The following is a 20080-nucleotide window of genomic DNA, read 5'->3' as shown; positions in this document are numbered from 1 at the left end:
TGGTATTAAAAACCTAATGAAATATAATTTAGGGAAGATAAATTGTAAGCTAAATTAAGATATCCAATTCAGCTTAAATAAACCTGCCTGGCTTACACTTTAAGTTCCATATAAATATTTTCACAGCCTTCTACCACATTTGTGGCCTTTACTCACCTTCGCCCGGCTAAAAGCAATCTTAATCCCACATAAATCCCCATTCAAGTTCAAGCCAACCCTTATGGAGGCCTAAAACCGCAGCGTTAACCAAACGAGGGAACAGCATTTGCCGGTTCGCTCGCTGGAACTAATTTTGGCTTACACATTCTTGGCCAATGAGATTTATGCGTTGCTTACAAGTTGTTGTATTTCTTTTTTCCGCTCTTTTGTGACAAAGAGCCAAAGTTCGGAGGATATAAAAAAAATATAAAAGGGCGCAAAATGTTGTTTTGATTTGGCTTCCGCTTTCTCCTCGACTTTCTTTCTCAGCAAAAGCACGTGTTTCGTTCGAAAAATTCCCACGCCTGCGCTGAAAACATTTTCGAAACTGAACGAAATTCTGGTCATTCTCATAAACGAAGGGCAAAACGAGTGTATACGAAATGAAGACTTCGTGTTTTTGGTAACCCGAAGATTTTTTCCCTATGCCAATGAAGCGAACCATTGAGCTCTACGATTTGGATTCAGTTTGACTCGAACCTGCTCCGGAAGTAGAAGTCAGCCCCGCGAGTTTCCATCAAAAGGGAAAATCCTAAATACAACACAACAAATAAATCATACCTACATCAAAATCAAAAAAAAGAGAGTTAATTACAAATTACATGCAAAGATTACTTGTAGTGCTATTACTGGGATATGAAAGCAAAGTAATTTAAATTCACTTAGTGTTGTGTGTTAACAATTAAATAAAATCGTGTGTGAGTGCGGTGGTCATAAAAATAATTCGTGCCGCAACAGCAGGCGACAATAAATTTTTGCGGTTGGATCGTTAAAATTTTCCTTTTACCTGAATGCAGCTGAAACCGGAGAAAAGGCGAATGAGAACATAGAGTGTTTCTTTTTTATATTTTATCTTCAGCCATTTGCATACGGGGGAAAATTCATTAAAAATACAGCTGAAGCTCAAGACGAGAGGCGAGGTTGCTCACTCAGCCCTGTGCCACATAAATTTCACGGCAATCAGCCGGCGCTGCAAGTCATCCAAACTTCATTTGTTGCTACTTGGGTTCTGGGCTCTGGGGCCCGGAGTTCTACGCTCTGGGTCCTGCAGGAGCCTGCTCCTGGCTCCTGCAGCTGAAATATTGCTTCCATTATTTATGTTAAGTTTATGCAACATTCTCCCTGCCTCCTTCAGCTGCAGCAGCAGTCTTTCCTCTCTTGTTTTTAATATCCTTCAGCTTGTAAAGGAATTACTGCTCAAGCCGGCAACTAAGAGAAAACCCAAGTCTCACGGCCTTCTGCTCTGGATTTTCCCCCATTTTTATAGTCTTCCCTTATTTTTGGTTCGTCTATTTCCATCATTTGCCTCGTTACTCAAACATCATCATCTTTCTGGTTCATTGCACTAGGTGCTGGAATAGGGTTAGGGAAAAGGATAATAAGGAGCGCGGTGTTATTGCCATCGAGTGCAGTAATAAATCAATTGTTTTTGCATCTCAAAGAATCCGTTTTGCTCCGGGGGATTGACAGTTCGGAAATCTGAAATGTAATCGCGGCCAGACGAAGCATTTCTCCGAGAAATGAACTCTAATTGGCTTCACTAGATAAGGATATAAAGGAAAAAGGCTTAAAAGCGGTGAAGAACTTGAATACTTAAAAATTCTTGAACAAAATATATATCCAAATTAAAAAAGGAAATGATGTGATTTTTTGTTTAATTAGCTTTTATTTTGTAAGTAATTCCATAAAATTTCAAAGCAATAGCTTTAATTTTCCATTTATTATGAGGAATATTTTAAATACCTATTCCTTCAAACCTAAAAACCCATTGTATCTTAAATTTTTAATGATGGGGAAACTTAGTATAAGCTCCTTCGGTACCAAAATGAACCACAAGAAAATTTGTGCTTGTGTGATTTCGCCTCAAGCTCATTAACTGCTTGGGGCTTTCCCAACTAGATTGTTATTTTTCCCTCTGCTCGAACAAAGGATAATAGAGGGAAAACAAGAACATTTACTAATTAGCACTACCAGGCTGCACACAATGAATGTAAAATTATCAAATCGTTTTTTCAGCTCTTTTTATTATTTGTTTGTGATATTAATTAGGAAATAAAAGAAAAGTTTGTCGAGGATGGGTATGACGTATTCATGGAAGTGAAAGGAAAACGAATTTTAATGCATTTTATGACATTTTAAATAATTTATTTTGAAAGAAAAGCAGAACAAAATTGCCAGGATTTTGTGTAAATGAAATTCCCTACCAACTAGTTGATATATAAAAAAAATTAAAAACTAAAAAGTGAGGAAAGACTAAAGTTATTCATTTTTAAATAGTAAATTAAAAATATAATAAAAAACTTTTGGGACCAGAAGAGGCCTTACTAAAAGAGTTAATTAATTAAGTAAGGATTCTTTTAAAATAAAGCCGCATAATCGTTATAACATTATATTAGTACCCATTATATTTTAAATATTTTTTAAACTTTGTTATATTGTTTTGCCAAATTGGTTGTGAAGTGTATTCAGATTCAGACATCTGCGAACAATTCCATTTGCGCTGGCTGTCAGATCTGCAGGAATTGCTCAGCTGCCTGCTCGACAATTCTCCTGTCGCAGAAAGAGAGACAGCCTGAGTGGCGAGAAAAGGACAGCCGCAGCGAGGCGAAAGAGACGGATGGTGACGGGCTGAAGGAGATGACAGCCATGAATGCCATTTCTCCTGGTACCTCCGAGCATAATTTACATTGTATTCCAACTTGAGTGTGCAGTTGAGGCTGTCTTTTATGGTTTGTCTTGGCTCGCTTCGTTTTGGTTTGGATTTTCTCGCTTTCAGCTTTTCTTCCCTGTTTCTTCCTTTGGCGAACAGAAAATTCCACTTGTCACAATCTGAGGAATTTTGCCAGTGAAAGGCTTTCTTCGAGTTGCGCGAAAGCGGAAACGTTGGTTAGCTTCAATTTATACATGTCGGGCTTGTTAAGTTGGCCTAAAAGTGGACTTCTGGCGTACTGATTGCATCATAATTACCCAACCGCCTCCGTCCACCCTGATTTTTCCCCCTAAGTGCTTTTTAACGAGCTCTCTTCGGTTGGGCTGCTGCCGTTTGTGGTCCGTTTTGAGAAAAAAGGGACGAAAATGGGAAAACAAAAAATTTCAAACATTTTACCCGCCACCGATTTTCTACTGTAATTTTCCCCCTGGTGAAAAGCCAGTCATGAGCATTTCCAAATTCTGTCGTAATAATCTGCAACATGTACCCCATAATTTGTAATTTCAACCTAATTACTTCGAGACCAGCCGAAAAGGGGGTTAGTTAGGACCGGCTAAACAATGTTGTTGGCAATAAAATGTCAAAAACCAAAAGCAAGGCAACACAACGCCCATTTCGTCTGAGTCACACCCACACCAGCACACATGAAGGCTGAAAGGACACGCCCCTTCACACGCACAGTGCGTATGATTTTGGTTTTGTGTCCTTCGCTGGTGACATATGTTAACGATCCGACAGCGATTTCTAGGTCATTCCAATTGATTTTTACGCCTGTCGGGTTGTTCTCCTTATTTAATTAAAAATATTGGGTAAAACAAAGGAATGTATAATTATTATAATGATACGAGAAACTACTTTTCTAAATATTTTCTTAATTCTTATTACTCTCTGTCATTTCTATATTATTCAGAAAACTATTATATATTTTATTTTATTATTTTGGTTATTTGTAATTAAAAAAAAGATTTCTATTTCCTTTTAAATCCCTTGAAAACATGTATTTATTAAATTCATAAAATCAATTAAATCCATTCATAAGTAAATATGGGCCTAAAAAAAACTTGTGGACATGTCAAATAAAATGTCATCAGACAATGTCGCATTGATTGAATTCCACTATTTCATAAATACCATAGTTCCATGCTTCAATGATTTAAATAAAAAATGCTTGCTATTGACATTTCAATGCACACTCTTACATCTGAATATATGTAAGTTCTTGCTTTCCAAATAGTTTTACAATATATGTGTAATAAAAACCAATGTTAATAAATGCATGTTCATTAATATTTAAATCCTTTGTCAGACGGCGAACGATAAACTACCAAAAAAAACTTTCCAGCTGAAACACATTTTTTATTTTTAACAGAATCAAATATTTATATATTGGAGCGCCAACTCACTTGAGTTGAGTAAGTGGATCAACTGAATCACGGTCGCTGGAGAGGAGTTGTGGGGATGGGCGGAAGTCGGGATGAGTCTGGTGCTGCAGGAAACTGATAGGGAATGTTCATTCATATTTCATTTTGCAAAATTGTTCGCGACCAAGTCAGAGGAGTACAGCAGAAATGTCAGCCTAACCAGTCAGTAGAAGGGGATTTCAGTAAAAATTTCAAGAAACCATAACAGATGGCTTGAAAAAAGACTCTGTGATATTCTATAAAACCCAAACGGCTTATAAAAAGATGTAGCCATATAATCTTTTAAAAACCAATTTAAGGAATGTGTTTGCCAGGATGCAAAATAAAGGAACTACAATAAAGTTAAAAACTTAAAAAGTAGGCACTAACAAATTGTTTCGTTAGATAAAGCTAGGTTTTTTAATTTGTATATTTATGTAAAACCTGCCTAAGAAAATATACAAATTGCCATATAGTCCAAACTGCCTCTATAAAGTTAACACCGAGTTTACCATGGGAATTTCCTCTCACGAAAAGGATTAAAACTGCAACAAAGGCAATTGAAGTGCAGTGAAAACGTCGTCATATAACGTTGGTAGCAACAGTTGCAACAGGAATCAGCGGTCACCATGACGTCGACCGTAAAAGTAACTGTTACAATGACACAGCCTTTACTGCCGAACATCCATCCTTTCTGGGCCCATAAAATAGTAACATCAATGGAACGCATTCATACGTGGTCATATTCGCGTATGCACGTCGACTGGCCGGAATAAAGTGCTATTAATAATAAATGTTGCAGTGGCAGCGGGCAAAGGCCAGAGGTGGCCAAATGAACTTGGCAAGCCGAGAACCCCAAAAGAAACAAACCAGTCATATCCCCACCTTCATGGCTGGGGATTCCCCACAATGGAATCCGAACTGCAATGCGTACGCCCATTGTTTTCATTCCAACAAAAAGGGGTACTGTATAATAACAATTTGAAATATTCTACCATTCTTGGGAATGACTCAGAAATGGTTTATAACAGCTTGGTATAATTACACTTCTTACTATCTAAAACAATATCTAGTATTTTTTTTTTATATCTTATAAATTTTTTTTTGTTTAAGATAGATTAAATTACCAAATCAATATTTTTGGTTCTTTAAAAAGTTTTTAAGCATTATTAAATTTTTTTAGCAGAATTATTAGTGATATATGAAAAAAGGATCATGTTTCTGAGAAAAGAACCAAAATTTTAAACCGAATTAATATTTTAATAATGATCACTTTAACTTTTCTTTTTGAAGGCGTATTATAAACGATTTTTTATAATAGATCAATTTTAGAAAACACATTTATGAAGATCTCATCTCCTCTTTATTTATGTTCTTAGTTTAGCTTTCCCTTTTAAACCTACTTTTATTATTAAACATATTTTATTTTTCCTAATGGTGGTATGAGGGTATCACAAGTTTGATCCAACTTCTTGCTGATATAAGTTTCAGTCAACATACAACATTTAAAAGCCCAGGCAACAACAGGAACAGCAGAGGCACAATACCGTATAGCAGTACTACTGGCATAATAATAATAAATGCCATAATCCCCTGAAATCGGCGCTCCTCTGTGGCCATTTCTCCGGCCCTTTCTCCACTTTCTCCATGTGTGTTGGCTGCATTTTTATTTTTATTTTTATTGTTTCGTCTGCAGCAACAAAAACCACCACAACAATAACAATAACAATGGCCAAATGCAATTCGACGCGTCAAGTGAATTAAGCGATTTTTAAAGCTTTACGCTAAATGAAATTTGAATTGCCAAAGTGTTCACTTGTGTGTGCAAATTAAATTACGCAAATCAAATAAATGTTTTAACGAAATAAAAATAAAACCCCAAGGAATAAAGCAAAAAGAATCAAATAAAAATGTTGTTAAAAAAGTACCAACTACTGTGTAAATAATTCGACGAGTGTATTTAGCAACGAGCATTGATAAAATTAATTATAGAATATAACGCAAATAAAACAACGAAAATACTAAAATGTTTATTTTAACGGTAATAAAATTGCTGCTGATAGCGCTAAATATATTTCCCAGTCGCTTCACAAGTCGACGGATTATGTTCCTCATCTACATGACAAATCTGGTGACGCACGGTAAGCATTCAATAATATATTATTATTTTTCTGGTGCAGAAATGAGAATAAAACTAAACTCATTTGATTTTACGTTTCAATAAATATCATATTTTTACGTACTTGCATTTGATTATAAAATTTAGCTGGATAAGTCGATTATATTATTTAAAAATTGTAGTATAGATTGATTATATTATTATAATTATTGTTGTTTAATTCTGTTGTTTCAATTTGATTTTGGGAAAATTCAAAATAAAATCTAGAAATAAATACAAATTCCAAACTGATAAATGCTTTTAATTATCACATTTCAAATTTTTTAATTATCGCTTTTCTCGTCTATGCAAACTCACCTATATTAACTCCTTTCCACTCCTTCCTTGGGAATTTTTTAATAAGCACTTCCATACACTCATATTTCCGCCACCGAGTACGTGTTGTTCCCCATGTTGAAGGTGTCAGATCTGGCCATAATTTAATTAAGAAAATGAGACCTCAAAACGTGGGCAACGCCGCTTGTCCTCGATGCGAACCCAAAACTCCAGCCCAAACCCAAACGCAAACGCAAACGCAGGTGAAAGCCGTGAACCGTGTGGCAGGTGCAATGCTGGTGCCTACCGGCCAAAAGGGGCGTGGCAGGGAGTAAGGGGTGGGGGGCATGGTGCGACTGCATGACGCAGATAAAACGGCAACACGGGCCTCACCAACATGGCCAGGGGTCGACCATGTTTTTTATACCCGACACTACGTAGTGTACAGGGGTATATTGCTTCTTGAAATGTGAGTGCTTCGAAAGACTTAAAGTGTATATTTTGTCAAAAGAGATCTGAATTACCTCCCCCAGTTAATAAGGAAATATGTTTAATAAAATATACTCATTTAAGATTATTCACCGAAGTAAATTTATTAAAAATAGATCATATATTTGGCTGCTTCAATTTAAGTAATGTCTATCTACCACTTTTCTTTTATAAACAAAGGCTAAAGAAATTTTGTTTTCTAAAAATTATTCTATCTTGGTCATATGGATTTTAAATTTTAAGTTTTTAGATATTTTTACAAAGACTCCAATATCTAGGAAAACTTTTGTGAAATTGCAAAGTAATTTTCTTATCAGGATTTTGTACATACTTTTACAAGTTATTTGAGTTGATATTTGAAGGTAACTATGCTTTTGTTACTGAGGGTACTCCTCTTATGTGATAGGAATATTTAAAAACACCTTTTCAGGACTTGCTCATATTTTTGAAAGTTCTTCACAGCTTTATATATTCATTTATGAGTTTTGACAAAAAGCTTGATAGGTTCTGGGACAGTTCCACATACAAAAAATCCCATATGTTGACAATGCATTTATTGGTTTTAAAGATTATAAAAGTTGATTAAGAGGTAGCAGAGATTTGCAACTTAAGAAGTGTTATCCTGTTACCCATTAGCTGAAAGCCAGGTATCCCACTGTCGTTGTCGAGAATGGTGTTTTTATTATTTTCGCTTTTTGTGCCGCACTTCCGCGCAAAAGACAGCGGCACGAACACGAGAGTTGAATGGATAGAAAAGGAAAGCAGGGAGAAAAGTTGCAGCAGGCAGCTTCAACAGGCAGAAAGTACGTGCTGCCATTTCACCCAACTAGCATTTTTCCCAGCCCCGACCAGATAAAAAATTGCTTTGTTTAATTATTTCATAATGACGCTGCGGTTGCCACTGTAGCTGCTGTTGATTATATTTGGCCTGTGGGTCAGGGATTTCCGGCAACAGCTGCTATTGCTTCTCCATCAACATTTGCACTTCTTTATTTTTATTACCCGGCACACTCCGCTGGGCTTTAATGACTTAGTTATGGTTGCCATGGCGAGAACTTAAACTGGAACTGTGGCTCTGAGTATGTCTTCCACACAAATTATTCATATGTACTTAAACATTTTTCACAAACTATTTTTGGCACTAAATTTCCTTGCAACTTTGGTAAGAATTTAGGTGGAATTTTAACGATCAGGAAAAGGAGTGGAAAATTAACCAAACTTAAGTTTTCCTTTTGATTTTTTTGACTTATTTAAAAGGATAGGTATTATTTAATAGTATTTAATTTAAAATTTGGTTTGCTTTAGGATTTATTTTTTATATTAATTTATTGGTGCTTATAGAAATAGGTGTGAATTAAAATTTTTAAAATGTTACTTTTTTGGACTTCTTTTGAGTAATGAAAAGAAAAACAATTTGTAATAAGGAAAATTTATCACTTAATCCAAACCAGATTGATCAATTTTCCGCTTAATAAGTTATGTAACGCCTTGAATTGTTTATGCGAAGCCCTTGACAGTAGAAATTCGACCCTTATTTGACCATTATTCAGCGCAATTAAGCTTCGTCTATGGCCAAAGGAAAATTTCGCTGGTCAGCCGAAGAATTAGGTTTCTTTAGTTGACTCTCTCACTCATTAACTAACCGACTTTCCCCAACACTTTCCATTTGCAGTCATGATGGATGAGCCACGTTTTGCCCAGCCGATACCAAACGTCACCGTTGCCGTGGGTCGAGATGCCAATCTGCCCTGTGTTGTGGAGCATTTGGGTGGTTACAAGGTGAGAAATGGGGAAATGGGGAAATTCCGGGAAGGGAAAACCCCGAGGAGGTGGGGAAAACAGGGGGAAAACTGTCATAAATCGTGCGTAAAATGAACGCCCTGGTCGAAGCTCGGCCACTTGATGAAGGAGCTTGCAACCGAGACGGACAGTGTCAAAAATCAATTTCCCAAATTGCACAAGAACCGAAGCAATTGGCTGACTGACTGACAGGAAGGCAGAATGACAGACTTTTTGGGCACTCAATAGGCAGCTAAAGATAAAGGCAAGGCCCATCAAAGTTATACGCCGAAATACAATGAAAATTCCGGCCTTACCAACCGATGACTTTCGCCTGTCATTAGCAAGTCGAACTTTTGTTTGCCCGGAGACACAATTTATGGGTCCTGGCCTGCACTGCCTGCATATATGCAACTAATCCACAATAAGCCAAGGACCTCTGGTGCTCTCTTGACCAAACAAAATGGCTGGAAAATCACTTATCATTTATCTCCCTCAGCTGCTGGCACACAGCGGCGAGCTCATAACAAATCACAAATATTTACTCGCCATATCAACTTCATATAAAACACTGTCCCCAGGACCACCAGCAGGACCATCCAGTTAGGACACGAGTCCTTACTCCTCGCTCTTATTGGACTTTTGTCAACATTGGCCTGGACATGAGGAAAATGGCAGAGTGGAGGACAGTAAAGCGAGAAACTCATTGCTGTCAGTGCCGCTGCTGAGGGCAAGTTTGAAAAGTTTGCTGCCGACTCAAGGCCGGGAAAATCCTTCCACCATGAAAGAATCCGTCTCTCCAGCACAGAGTAAAAAAATGGTATAAAGGGGAAAATTACTACAGAAAAGATCCAAAGTTGAAATGATTGCTTGGCCACTTTTATAAAGAAACCTTTTGTAAACCTTAAGAAAATCTAGGTTGAAGGCCCTATAACCTGAAGGGTCATATTGATTAAGTCTAAAAGTTATACTTATATACTAAACTATTGATTGAATTTAAAAAAAAAGTATATATAATGCAGTGAATATAATATTTTCTAGTTAATGCATGATATAAAAGTTTGAATTTAATTTTATTGTATATATCTCGGAAAGTATGTTTTAAATGGGTGATTTTTAATTTGAATCTTAAAAAATATGCCTACTTTTTGATACGAAATAAAATTTTATCTTAAAAACATTATATCTCTCGGTGTATCATGTCCTTTAGAGCCAAGGCAAAATGAAATCCAAAGAAAGTGCGAACAGAAGGAGCAAAAAATAAAAGTGTATTAAAAATGCGGAAACAGCTGTCAAGCTGGCTTTATCCTCGGGTCCTGCGTCACAACATGACGTTCATTTATAATGGCAGGGGCTCCACATGTGTTTTAGCTTGGAGTCAATCTGGTAGATAGTGGATAGTTGGGTCTTTAAAGAAGGCCTTAAAGTCTTTCGGCCTTAGCTGGCATATTAAGCGAATCGATTTTGAAAGTTACCCTCATTTGGCAGGTGGCCTGGATTCACATCGACAGGCAAATGATACTGACCATCCACCGGCATGTGATATCGAGGATTCCGAGATATAGCATCACCTACACCGACAATACGTGGCTGCTTCACGTGAATCAGGCTCATCAGGATGATCGCGGCTACTATATGTGCCAGGTCAACACGAATCCGATGATTAGCCAAGTCGGCTATCTACAGGTGGTCGGTGAGTATTCCCCCGAACGGTATCCCCCTTTTAAAAAACTGACGTTGATTGGGATTTCAATGTTCCCCCAGTTCCCCCAAACATTTTGGACATTGAGAGTACGCCATCGTCGGTGGCCGTGCGCGAAAATCAAAATATCAACATGACATGTCGGGCCGATGGCTTTCCGGCCCCAAAAATCATTTGGCGGCGGGAGGATGGCGAGGAAATTGCCGTCGAAAAGAAGAAAAAAGGTAGGTGTGATGAGGGTAAGGAGTTGATTTAAATGTTTTTTAATATCTTATTACAAAATGAAAGCAAAAGAAAGAAAATATTTAATGTTTATGATTTCGATTTGTTTGCAATAAAAAGTAAACTTTTTTCTCTCCTAAGAATATTTATAATCTCAGGATGTTTAAAATTTAATTAGTTTCACTCAAATTCACTATCAGGCTGTTCCGATTCTTAATCTTGAGATATATTGTCGAATTCTATTTGACTTTAAGCCCCTTCCTTGTGTACTTGGAAAACTTTAATATTATATGTTTATTTTGCTATATCATCTGAACCATTAGAGTCTACATTTTAATATTCTTTGACTTGTAAATGGACAACACAATTGAGCTTTCTTTCAAACAGTATATCAAACATCCATCTTGATAATTAAAAGGTCAATTAAATGACATTTCGTTTAGAAACAAATGAATATTGTAATGTGATTCCTAGGGGTATCACGTTTTTAATGGCAAGTCTTCCTGATTAGGGCAATAACTTTAGGATAACATGCCATTTGTAAAATATAGGAAATGAACTCCCTAATCACCCCTCTAAATCTCGCATGTATATTTCCATGTTCCGGAAATTCACCTCCAAAACCGAAACCCCCGTGGAAAACAACAGTTCTCGTGTACGATGGCGATGTCCTGCCGCTGAGCAAAGTGAGCCGGAATGAAATGGGCGCCTATCTGTGCATCGCCACCAATGGAGTACCGCCCTCGGTGTCCAAGCGGATCATTCTCGATGTGGAGTGTAAGTATTCGATACAAGTGGAGCATGGTGCCTGAGACCTGAGTCGCCCAACTAACTGGTGAATGAAAACTGTACCAATCTGTGTGGGTTTGAGGGATCCTTTGGGAGGGTGCATATTATATTAGCCCCCTCGTTGGCTGCCTTTGTCAATTTAGTTCAAACACGCGCGCGCACTTACCGGAACGCGAGCAGGCCATTCATCCAGCCAGGCTATCCATCCATCTATCTATCCATCCGGCCATCCCGGCTAACTGGCATCCATCCAGCCATCCAGCCATCCCGCCTTCCAGCCATCCACTATCTGCTTTTCGTGCCATATTCCTTCATGGAGCTGAGCAGAGCCTCCTGTTCGTACCTGCTGCTCATCAATTTAACTGCACGCTCGTTGCTCCGGCAATGAGTGACAAACGCAGCTAAGCTGGCGCCATCTAATGCATCTGATATATAACAGCGGATACATGTATAGAATACGCTGGGAAAAAAAATATAGATTCAAATTTTCAAAGAAAAAAAAATCATAGATACATAGTATTATGATATGTTATTGGTAGGATCAACGGTTAGGTTTTTGTCAATATAGATATATATAATATTTGCTTCAAGAAATCTTACAAAGTTCTTTAGAACTCATATTAAAATTATACTATATAGATTATATGTTAATAGAAATTATATTAATGATAGCAATAAAGAAAAGCTGAATGATTCTCACAAAAGATTTTACAACTTTAAAATAATACATTTTGAAAAAAAAGTAATCATTACATTTTAAAGCTTTAAGAACTAGTTAATGTTTTTTTTTCTTTCAGTACTGAAAAAACTAGTTGGATCCAGGTTAATAAAACAAAGAGTGTGACGTGAATATACTTTATTATTATATTGAATATTATTTCACAACCCTTTTTTTTAACGAAGGTACCTAGTAAATCCCATTTTGTTGAGACAAAGATATATTAGATTGATATCTTAGATTGAAACTTAGTTTTAAAACGTAAAGAAGCAAAAAAAAAACTATGACAAATGGGCACTCAAAAAAATCGTATTTTCTCTAAAAAAAGACATATAAAGAACATATATTTTTGATAGCAATTTTTCTCAGTGCATTTTTGAACAGGAGATATGTATGCATGGTGTCCTGTCGCTGGGCGTAAAAGTTGCCGTTGCACGCCGTGCGCCAGTAAACGCTTGTTAATCCTAACGAGTTTCAGCCAGCCTCTGCTGCTCTCCCTCCCCCTCTAACTGCCCCCCCTGACTACGCTCCTGTTCCACAAATTTCGCCCCCCTTGACAATAATTCACGTCACGTACCTGCAATAAAGTCACTTGCCGGCGTTGCACGTATGACTTTGACGGCGTTTTTCTGTTTCGCCGTGTGGGCGCCAGTGTACCTTCTTCTCTCTATTTTATTATGAACGCTTTTGTGCGTGGCTGAACCGGGGGCGTTGAAAGGGGGCGTGGCACCTGGCAAGGAGCAGCAAACCTCATATTGCAGGTGGGTAGGCATTGTCAGTAGCGTTTAAAATTTCCAACTAGCTAGTTTCTCCTTTCAATTTTGTTGTTCGGTTGGTAAAGGGGTTTTGGGTTTCGGTTTCGTGTTTAGAGTTGGGTGGTTGGAAATGCGCAACCTAATATACAGTCTCGTTGAGGTTGGCTTGAAAAGTTTAAAAAAAGCACACATATTTCGTGTTAAGTGAGATGGAAGGCCCAATATATTGAGACAGACAAAGACTGATGGTGAACGATTGAGGGTAAGGGATGGGTTAGCTTTTTATGGGGATAAAAGGTCTGGAGAAATGTAGTTAAAGAAAACCAGGAAAATACTTGAAGAATATTTATCGCTATCCATTTAATATAAGCACAATCTTTAAGATTATTTATTAAAAACGATTTATGAAAAGTTTCTACAGAAATCTGTAAAAATATGAAATCATTTCCAAGAATGCTGAAAAGTATGCAAAAATGTTTTTTAATCTGAAAGTCTGTTAAGTAAAAGTAATTTAAGTAGGTGGCTTAATTCCTAAATATATATTTATGGCTCAACAATAATATTTAGAACACTTTTGAGTAAGAATAAAATATAATTGGCTCCTTGGAACCTCTTCTGTGTCCACAGCCAACTTAAGTGACAAACCCATCTGCTGCACGTACTTCCTGCTAAACGTAATTTCTTTTGGTAGTAGCCTCGTTTTGCTGACGTGTTGTCTTAGCCATATTGTATATCACTCCACTTATATGCTGTCTGCCTTTCTCGACCAAGTTTTCCAGCTTTGTCATTGCACTTTCATTTTAAGCTGGCGAAAAAAAAGAGCAGATAGACAGAGCTGGAAATAGTTGAACAGGCGTAATTCTGCCGCTTATGCGTGCTTTGAAACGACACTTTTCCCCCATGCCTTTTGCAACCACCTGAGTTTTCCCCCAGGTGCCGTTTACATTTGCTAACGTACCATATCAACCTATTTTTCCGACTCAACCCCTCTCTATCCACAGTTTCTCCGATGATTTGGGTGCCGAATCAACTTGTTGGCGCTCCATCCGGCACAGATGTAACCATCGATTGCCACACGGAGGCGCATCCCAAGTGAGTCTCTTCGGAATTCCTCCTTTTTGCATTTAGTTTTCCCCCTACTACATTTATTTCTGTTCATTTTTATGTAGCACACATTTAAGCTGAGTGTCTGAGAAATATACATTTAGGATTTTCTGTTACACCCTTCCTTTTTAACTCAATAACATTTAAGGAAAAATGTATTTACATTTGTTTTTAGTATGATGCTTTTAATTACATCAATTTTGTACTGTAATAAAAGCTGTGAAATTAAAAAAAAAATACTATGTCCCTATAGATTTAAATATGTATCCAAAGTTTTAAACCTCTTTAACATGGATTAAAAAAAAAAACCAGAAAGTTTTTAATCAATTTTGCCACAGTAAGCAACAAGTTTGAAGGTCTTTATTTTATAAATTTTTTTGGCTTATACCATGTCTCAGTTTAAACCATTTTATTTTTAGTGAATTTATAAAAGATTACCCTGCACCTGATTGCAGTTACTTGTGTGTATCTGTGAACATTTCAACTGCCCTGTGTGTCTCTTTTGAATTTTACTTATTCGATTTGCCTTTGATTTTGTTAAAATATTTACTTTCATTTGAGAATTTGATTAGTTTTCTTCATTCCGTGTGCATGTGTGTGAATCACATTTTCGTTTACATTCGATTTCAGTTTAACTGGTAATTCCGAAATGTTTTTTTAACCCCCTGCAGGGCCATCATCTATTGGGTATACAACTCGGTGATGGTATTGCCGAGTAAGAAATATAAGACCGACTACACGGAGAACTCCTATCGGTAAGTCACTTTAAAACAAAAACAGAATAAAGAATATAAAAACAAACCGCAGGCAACATCGAAAATTGTGTTGTTAAATATTTATCATGCATTTGCACTTTGCCTTTTGGGGGTCAGGTGCAAGTGCAAATGTTTTGGACCCCCCCCCCCCAATCCCAAAAAGTTGGGCAGATAAGCTGTTCTATGGATATATCCTTGAGCTTAACGTATACTATCCCAACCTATTGCAGTGCCCACATGAAGCTGACGATAAGAAACCTACAGTATGGTGACTTTGGCAACTATCGATGCATCTCGAAGAACTCGCTGGGGGAAACGGAAGGCTCCATACGTGTTTACGGTAAGTGCATTTGTATTGGTGACTTAAGTGCACTAGTTACGGCAAACACACAGATACACACACATCTCCCACCCCCAGCAATGCAATATCGTTCGCCCTTTGTGGCACAATTTTGCCAAAAGCTTTTACCTATAGACCCGGAATCCACACGACCCTATATGTGCACTATAGGTTGTCCTCCAGAGCGTAAAACTAAACGAGCGGTGGCTGCTGGCTGGTGTCTGGCCCTATCTGCCCCGCATTCTTCACTCCTAACCACCCATTTTCAGTATCCCCATCACATTCCACCATACCATCCCCACCAAAAACCAAGTATCATCATACCCCGTGGCAACACGGAGACACATTCACCATAAACGTAAACGGAAAATAAAGGTGAATTTCGGAATTGTTTGACTTTGTATCGTTTGCTAGCCCAAGGAACTACATATAGTATATATCTAGTCTATATATGTACGAACGTGGGTGCTGGCTGCATTTATTTATTTATTTTTTATGCACTTTGCCTGTTTTTTGGGGTCTTCTGATGTTTACAAGTTGCCTGTGCAGAAGGCCAAAGTCTAAGATATCCTAAAGGTTATTGCAAACACACGTACAACTTGGCTTCTTAGTCTTTTTCATTTGCTTTGGGGTTCGTTGTGAAAAGTTTAAATTCAATATCATTAGGTTTTGGAACAAAAGTTGTTGAGTTATATAAATACGTTAACTTTTAGTACCACTTAAATTGGTTCATATACATTTTCTGACTTCTTATGGCTTTCTGTTAAATTAATTAATTAATATGTTACCCCAAAAAGTAGGCAACATTTTGAGGCCAGCCATAAAGTCCAATGTTAAACTGCTTATAAAAACTGATTTACCAGTAATTACTAAGATTTCCCCCAGGTTCAGCCTAGAAGCCTAATTGGTTTTATGGCTGAAACCCAAAGGGCTTTTAACTAAAAGTAAAATTTCTTTAATTTATGCACACTTTGTGCCGAGATCAACTTGAAACGAAGCTGGGAAAGTGTGCATTGGACCTTAAATGTAGAGAAACCCCATACTTGACATAGTAAACCAATGAACAGCAACCGGCATAAATTCTGCAAACATAATGTAATGAAAAACCATTTTGTATAATTTTGTATATTTTTTGCTGTCGGGATTCTGCCTTTCTAATTATTAATTATGCAATGTTATTCAATTCCATTTGCAGAAATACCTTTGCCATCTACGCCATCCAAGCAGGTGACCCACACCACCGTCGAGTCCAGGGAGAGTAAGTATAGTATCAGTCGGAAAAGCGGGGTGGAAATGCTGGTGAAAGGTGGGGAAATGCGGAAAATGCTTCGTATTTGCGCTTAACACATCCAGCGTTGAGCGTGAAAGTCACACCACACACACACTCGCAAACTCAGGGAGAAATACAGGATACGGCGAGCCACAAACAAAACTGCGAAAGTAGCAGCTAAGCCAGACAGATCCACAAACAGGGTGGCCCACGGGGAATGAGGGGGTGGTGGCGTTGGAGGGGGTGGGAAAAGGGGGAGTGGCACACGCCCACCTAGAGATAAAGTAAAGCACTTTGACTATTTCAGCGACGGGGTTATTCGTTCCACTCACAGTCGAAAAAACGGTTTCTATAGTATTTCCCATTACTCCCATTATTAAAAAATCATTTTTCTATAAAAATCGCTAAGAATTAAAAACCTTGATAAGACTCAAAAATAAACAAGTATTATTTCAATTTATCAAAACATTAGGAATGTTTTAAATATTGTGTTAATGTTCAAAATAATTAAAATAATATTTGATCTCTATATAGTTTTATTAGATCTTATAACGAATCTTAGAAGTGATACATCGTTTTAATACAAAATGATAATGTTGTACAGTGAACCAAAAAATTAGTTCGGTATTAAAATAATACTATTTATATTTTCTAAATAACTAAGCTTTATTTCTGTATTATTCCAGAATGTGATAATGTCCTTTGATATAATTTTTTTTATGTTACACAAGGAATAACCTATATTTTATAACATTTATATATGTTCACTAAGGTTTTTTTTAATAATAGGTATGGTTCTTAAGATATGACTCGAAAAGAGTCCCTTACATGGAAAATATTTTATTATAATTAAAATGTAGGTAGTATTTTTTTCAAGTGTATTTTTCCAGCTTCTGTTGAAATTCAAGTCGAGCAGAAAAGTACACACACTTTCAAGTCTCAGTCCGGACTTGTGGCCGTGTCCTTTTCCCGCTCCTTTTCTCATTCCCATTCCCATTCCCGATCCCGATCCCGATCCCATGCCCCTGTCCACGTCCTCTGGCTCTGGGCAAAGCAATATGCTGGGGATTATGCTGGGACGGAGAAGGATTTTCGGGGGCATTAGGTTGGAAACACATTTGAAACACTGCCGCAGACTTTGAGCCCGTGAGCTGGAGAGCGGAGCAAAAGACCAAACATATTTTATTTAAAGTGACTGGCAAAGCAGCGCGCGAGCAATGCAACGGAACCTAATCCAGGAGTCAGCCAACAAAGGATCTTATTGTGTGTGTGTTTGGTCCTTGATGCACATGTGTGAGTTTTTGTCTTTGTGGAGGGGTATACAGTTTTTGTATCGCAGCCAAGATTTCCACGCAATTTAACTTGAAAACCATGTCTCGGGCCGGGCTTAAGTTTTGTTTCAGAGTCCGCAACTTTTGCTGGCCAATAGTGACCCACAAGTGAGCAAACAGTTAAGGACAACGAGTGAACTTTCTGTCGATTTCCGACAAATTACACTTTTCAGAGACTAATTTTGTAAGACAAGGATGAAATGGGGAAAGGGTTTCTTAAGAGTTACTTTGTATAGCTTACTATGTAAACAGGGCTTCAACATATGTATAACCAGAATATTTTGCTAATTACGAAGAAATGCTTTCCTTTTTCTGAAATACTAAAAGATTTTGTGGGATTTGTTTAATAAAATTATTCCCACTAGTCTTATATGATGCTTAATTTATCTATCAAGCATAGTAGAGTGTTTTGGCATATTGAAGTGAACCATTCAACTTATAATCTGCAGACAATATCATACCCCCATCACGCAACGACACAACGAAATCCCTGCAAACGGATGTGGGCTATGCCATGAAGAACGATTTATATCCTGGTTCGGCCTCCTCATCATCCTCGGGCGGCAGTTCCTCGGCGGCCTCGTCCTCGTCCTCGACCTCGATGCAGACCTCTGCCCTGCCAGGCGGGGTGGCGGGAAATAGTCTATCATCGGTGGGTTCCAAGGGATCCCTGGCGATAGGAAAGAGCACGTTCTACACGGAACGACCACCGAATGAGTATGCCTCGTCAGTGGGTAAGTCCCTAAATAACCCCTAACCTCTAGAAAACCAACCATCTATATCATATTTTCTCCAGCTGGCCTGCTGCTCCATAGAGCCCTGCTCTTTGGCTCTGGAATCTATTTGACTCTGCTTTGAAATCAATAAATCACTTGAGTTACTCAATAAGCATTTCGAAAATGCAGCCAAAGGGGGTATAAAAAAACCACGGGGGATAGTTTAGGTACATCATCATATTTCATAGCTTAAAGTATATTACAAGTCCCAATAACAAACATAAACAAAAAATGCTTCAAACTTGGCTCACTTCAAAGCTATAGGAATTTGTAAAGTTATAAAAAGAAAAGGTATTTTGCAAAACAATAAAATGCTCAATGTATGTATAGTATAGTACTTATTAAATGATAAGCTTAAGATAAACCAGTGTATCACTTATAAGAAGTGGTGTGACAAATGAATTGTACAATATATGAATTATATCTTAAATTAAATTTAGAACAGATGGATTTGGTTAAACAGATGTATTTCGTTTGCCCAAAGGTACAGCTTTTCTAGAGCAGAAATGGTTTTATTACTTATAATTTAACATAAAAACCTTTACTTTCAACATATCTTAAAGAAGGAAACTCTGAAACTTAACTTGCTCATATCATAATTAAAATGTTACAATTTTTCTTTGAATTCAACATATCTGAAAAATATTAAACGATCTTTAATATTCCGACCTTAAACAAGCGGATTTTTTTGTTCGATTTCGTGACAAACTATTTAAGCCCTTTTCTGAAATGCATTGAAAATTTCCAATTAATTTAATGAAAGCAAGGTTCGCCCATCGACGGCTCTGAATTTTGTTGCCATGTGGCATTAAAACGCCTTGAAAGTGTCGTTTACTTTACCGGTTTCCCTGCTGCCAGGTGCTGTGGTGAAAAATTTGCAATAATAATTTGCCATACCTTGATTCCGTTTCCTGGGCTCTCGGAAACCGCCTCGTCATCCTCATCGTCGCCATCGTCATCGGCTTTTGTGCACTTCCATCACTTTTTAATAAATGTGCATGCTAATTATATTATTACTCATACGACCCGTTGCCATGTGTCCTGTCTGTCTGTCTGTTTTTACTGGGACCTTCCTCACCGTGCGAAATACTTGCAATTAATTTCAGCATAAAATTGCGCGGCCTGCGGTCCCTCGACCCCACACAATGACACACAGTTAACATGTCCAATTTATTGGCCATAACTCATGCCCGGCAGCTCATGCCAAGGAGTGAGTGAGAAGGATCCTGGATACAGGATACAGGATACAGGATACAGGAGGCAGGATTCACGATTCGTGGCCAATCCAGAGACAGACAACCGAGCGCC

At 37.6% G+C, this 20080-nt stretch overlaps 1 protein-coding gene across 3 annotated transcripts; it reads left to right on the top strand.

Annotated features, from left to right (window-relative positions):
- The first annotated feature begins 679 nt into the window (after positions 1-679).
- DIP-delta (Dpr-interacting protein delta) lies at positions 680-19205 on the top strand. 3 transcript variants are annotated; one of them, XM_036815827.3, is made up of 12 exons: positions 680-845; positions 6005-6449; positions 8904-9010; positions 10499-10703; positions 10775-10936; positions 11583-11711; positions 14198-14288; positions 14972-15055; positions 15286-15395; positions 16591-16653; positions 18446-18730; positions 18793-19205. In XM_036815827.3, exons 2-12 carry the CDS (start codon positions 6335-6337, stop codon positions 18852-18854), a joined length of 1413 nt encoding a protein of 470 aa, XP_036671722.2. In that variant the 5' UTR covers positions 680-845; positions 6005-6334; the 3' UTR covers positions 18855-19205. The 3 variants fall into 3 exon arrangements, with proteins under 3 accessions (XP_036671722.2, XP_016935047.3, XP_036671721.2); XM_017079558.4 differs by having other exon boundaries at positions 680-896; XM_036815826.3 differs by having other exon boundaries at positions 680-958.
- The last annotated feature ends 875 nt before the right edge of the window (positions 19206-20080 follow it).

Source organism: Drosophila suzukii, chromosome 3 (assembly GCF_043229965.1).
Source record: "Drosophila suzukii chromosome 3, CBGP_Dsuzu_IsoJpt1.0, whole genome shotgun sequence".
Classification (NCBI taxonomy): Eukaryota; Metazoa; Arthropoda; class Insecta; order Diptera; family Drosophilidae; genus Drosophila; species Drosophila suzukii.
The sequence above is the reverse complement of the archived record's forward strand: the minus strand, read 5'-3'. Positions and strand labels throughout refer to the sequence as shown.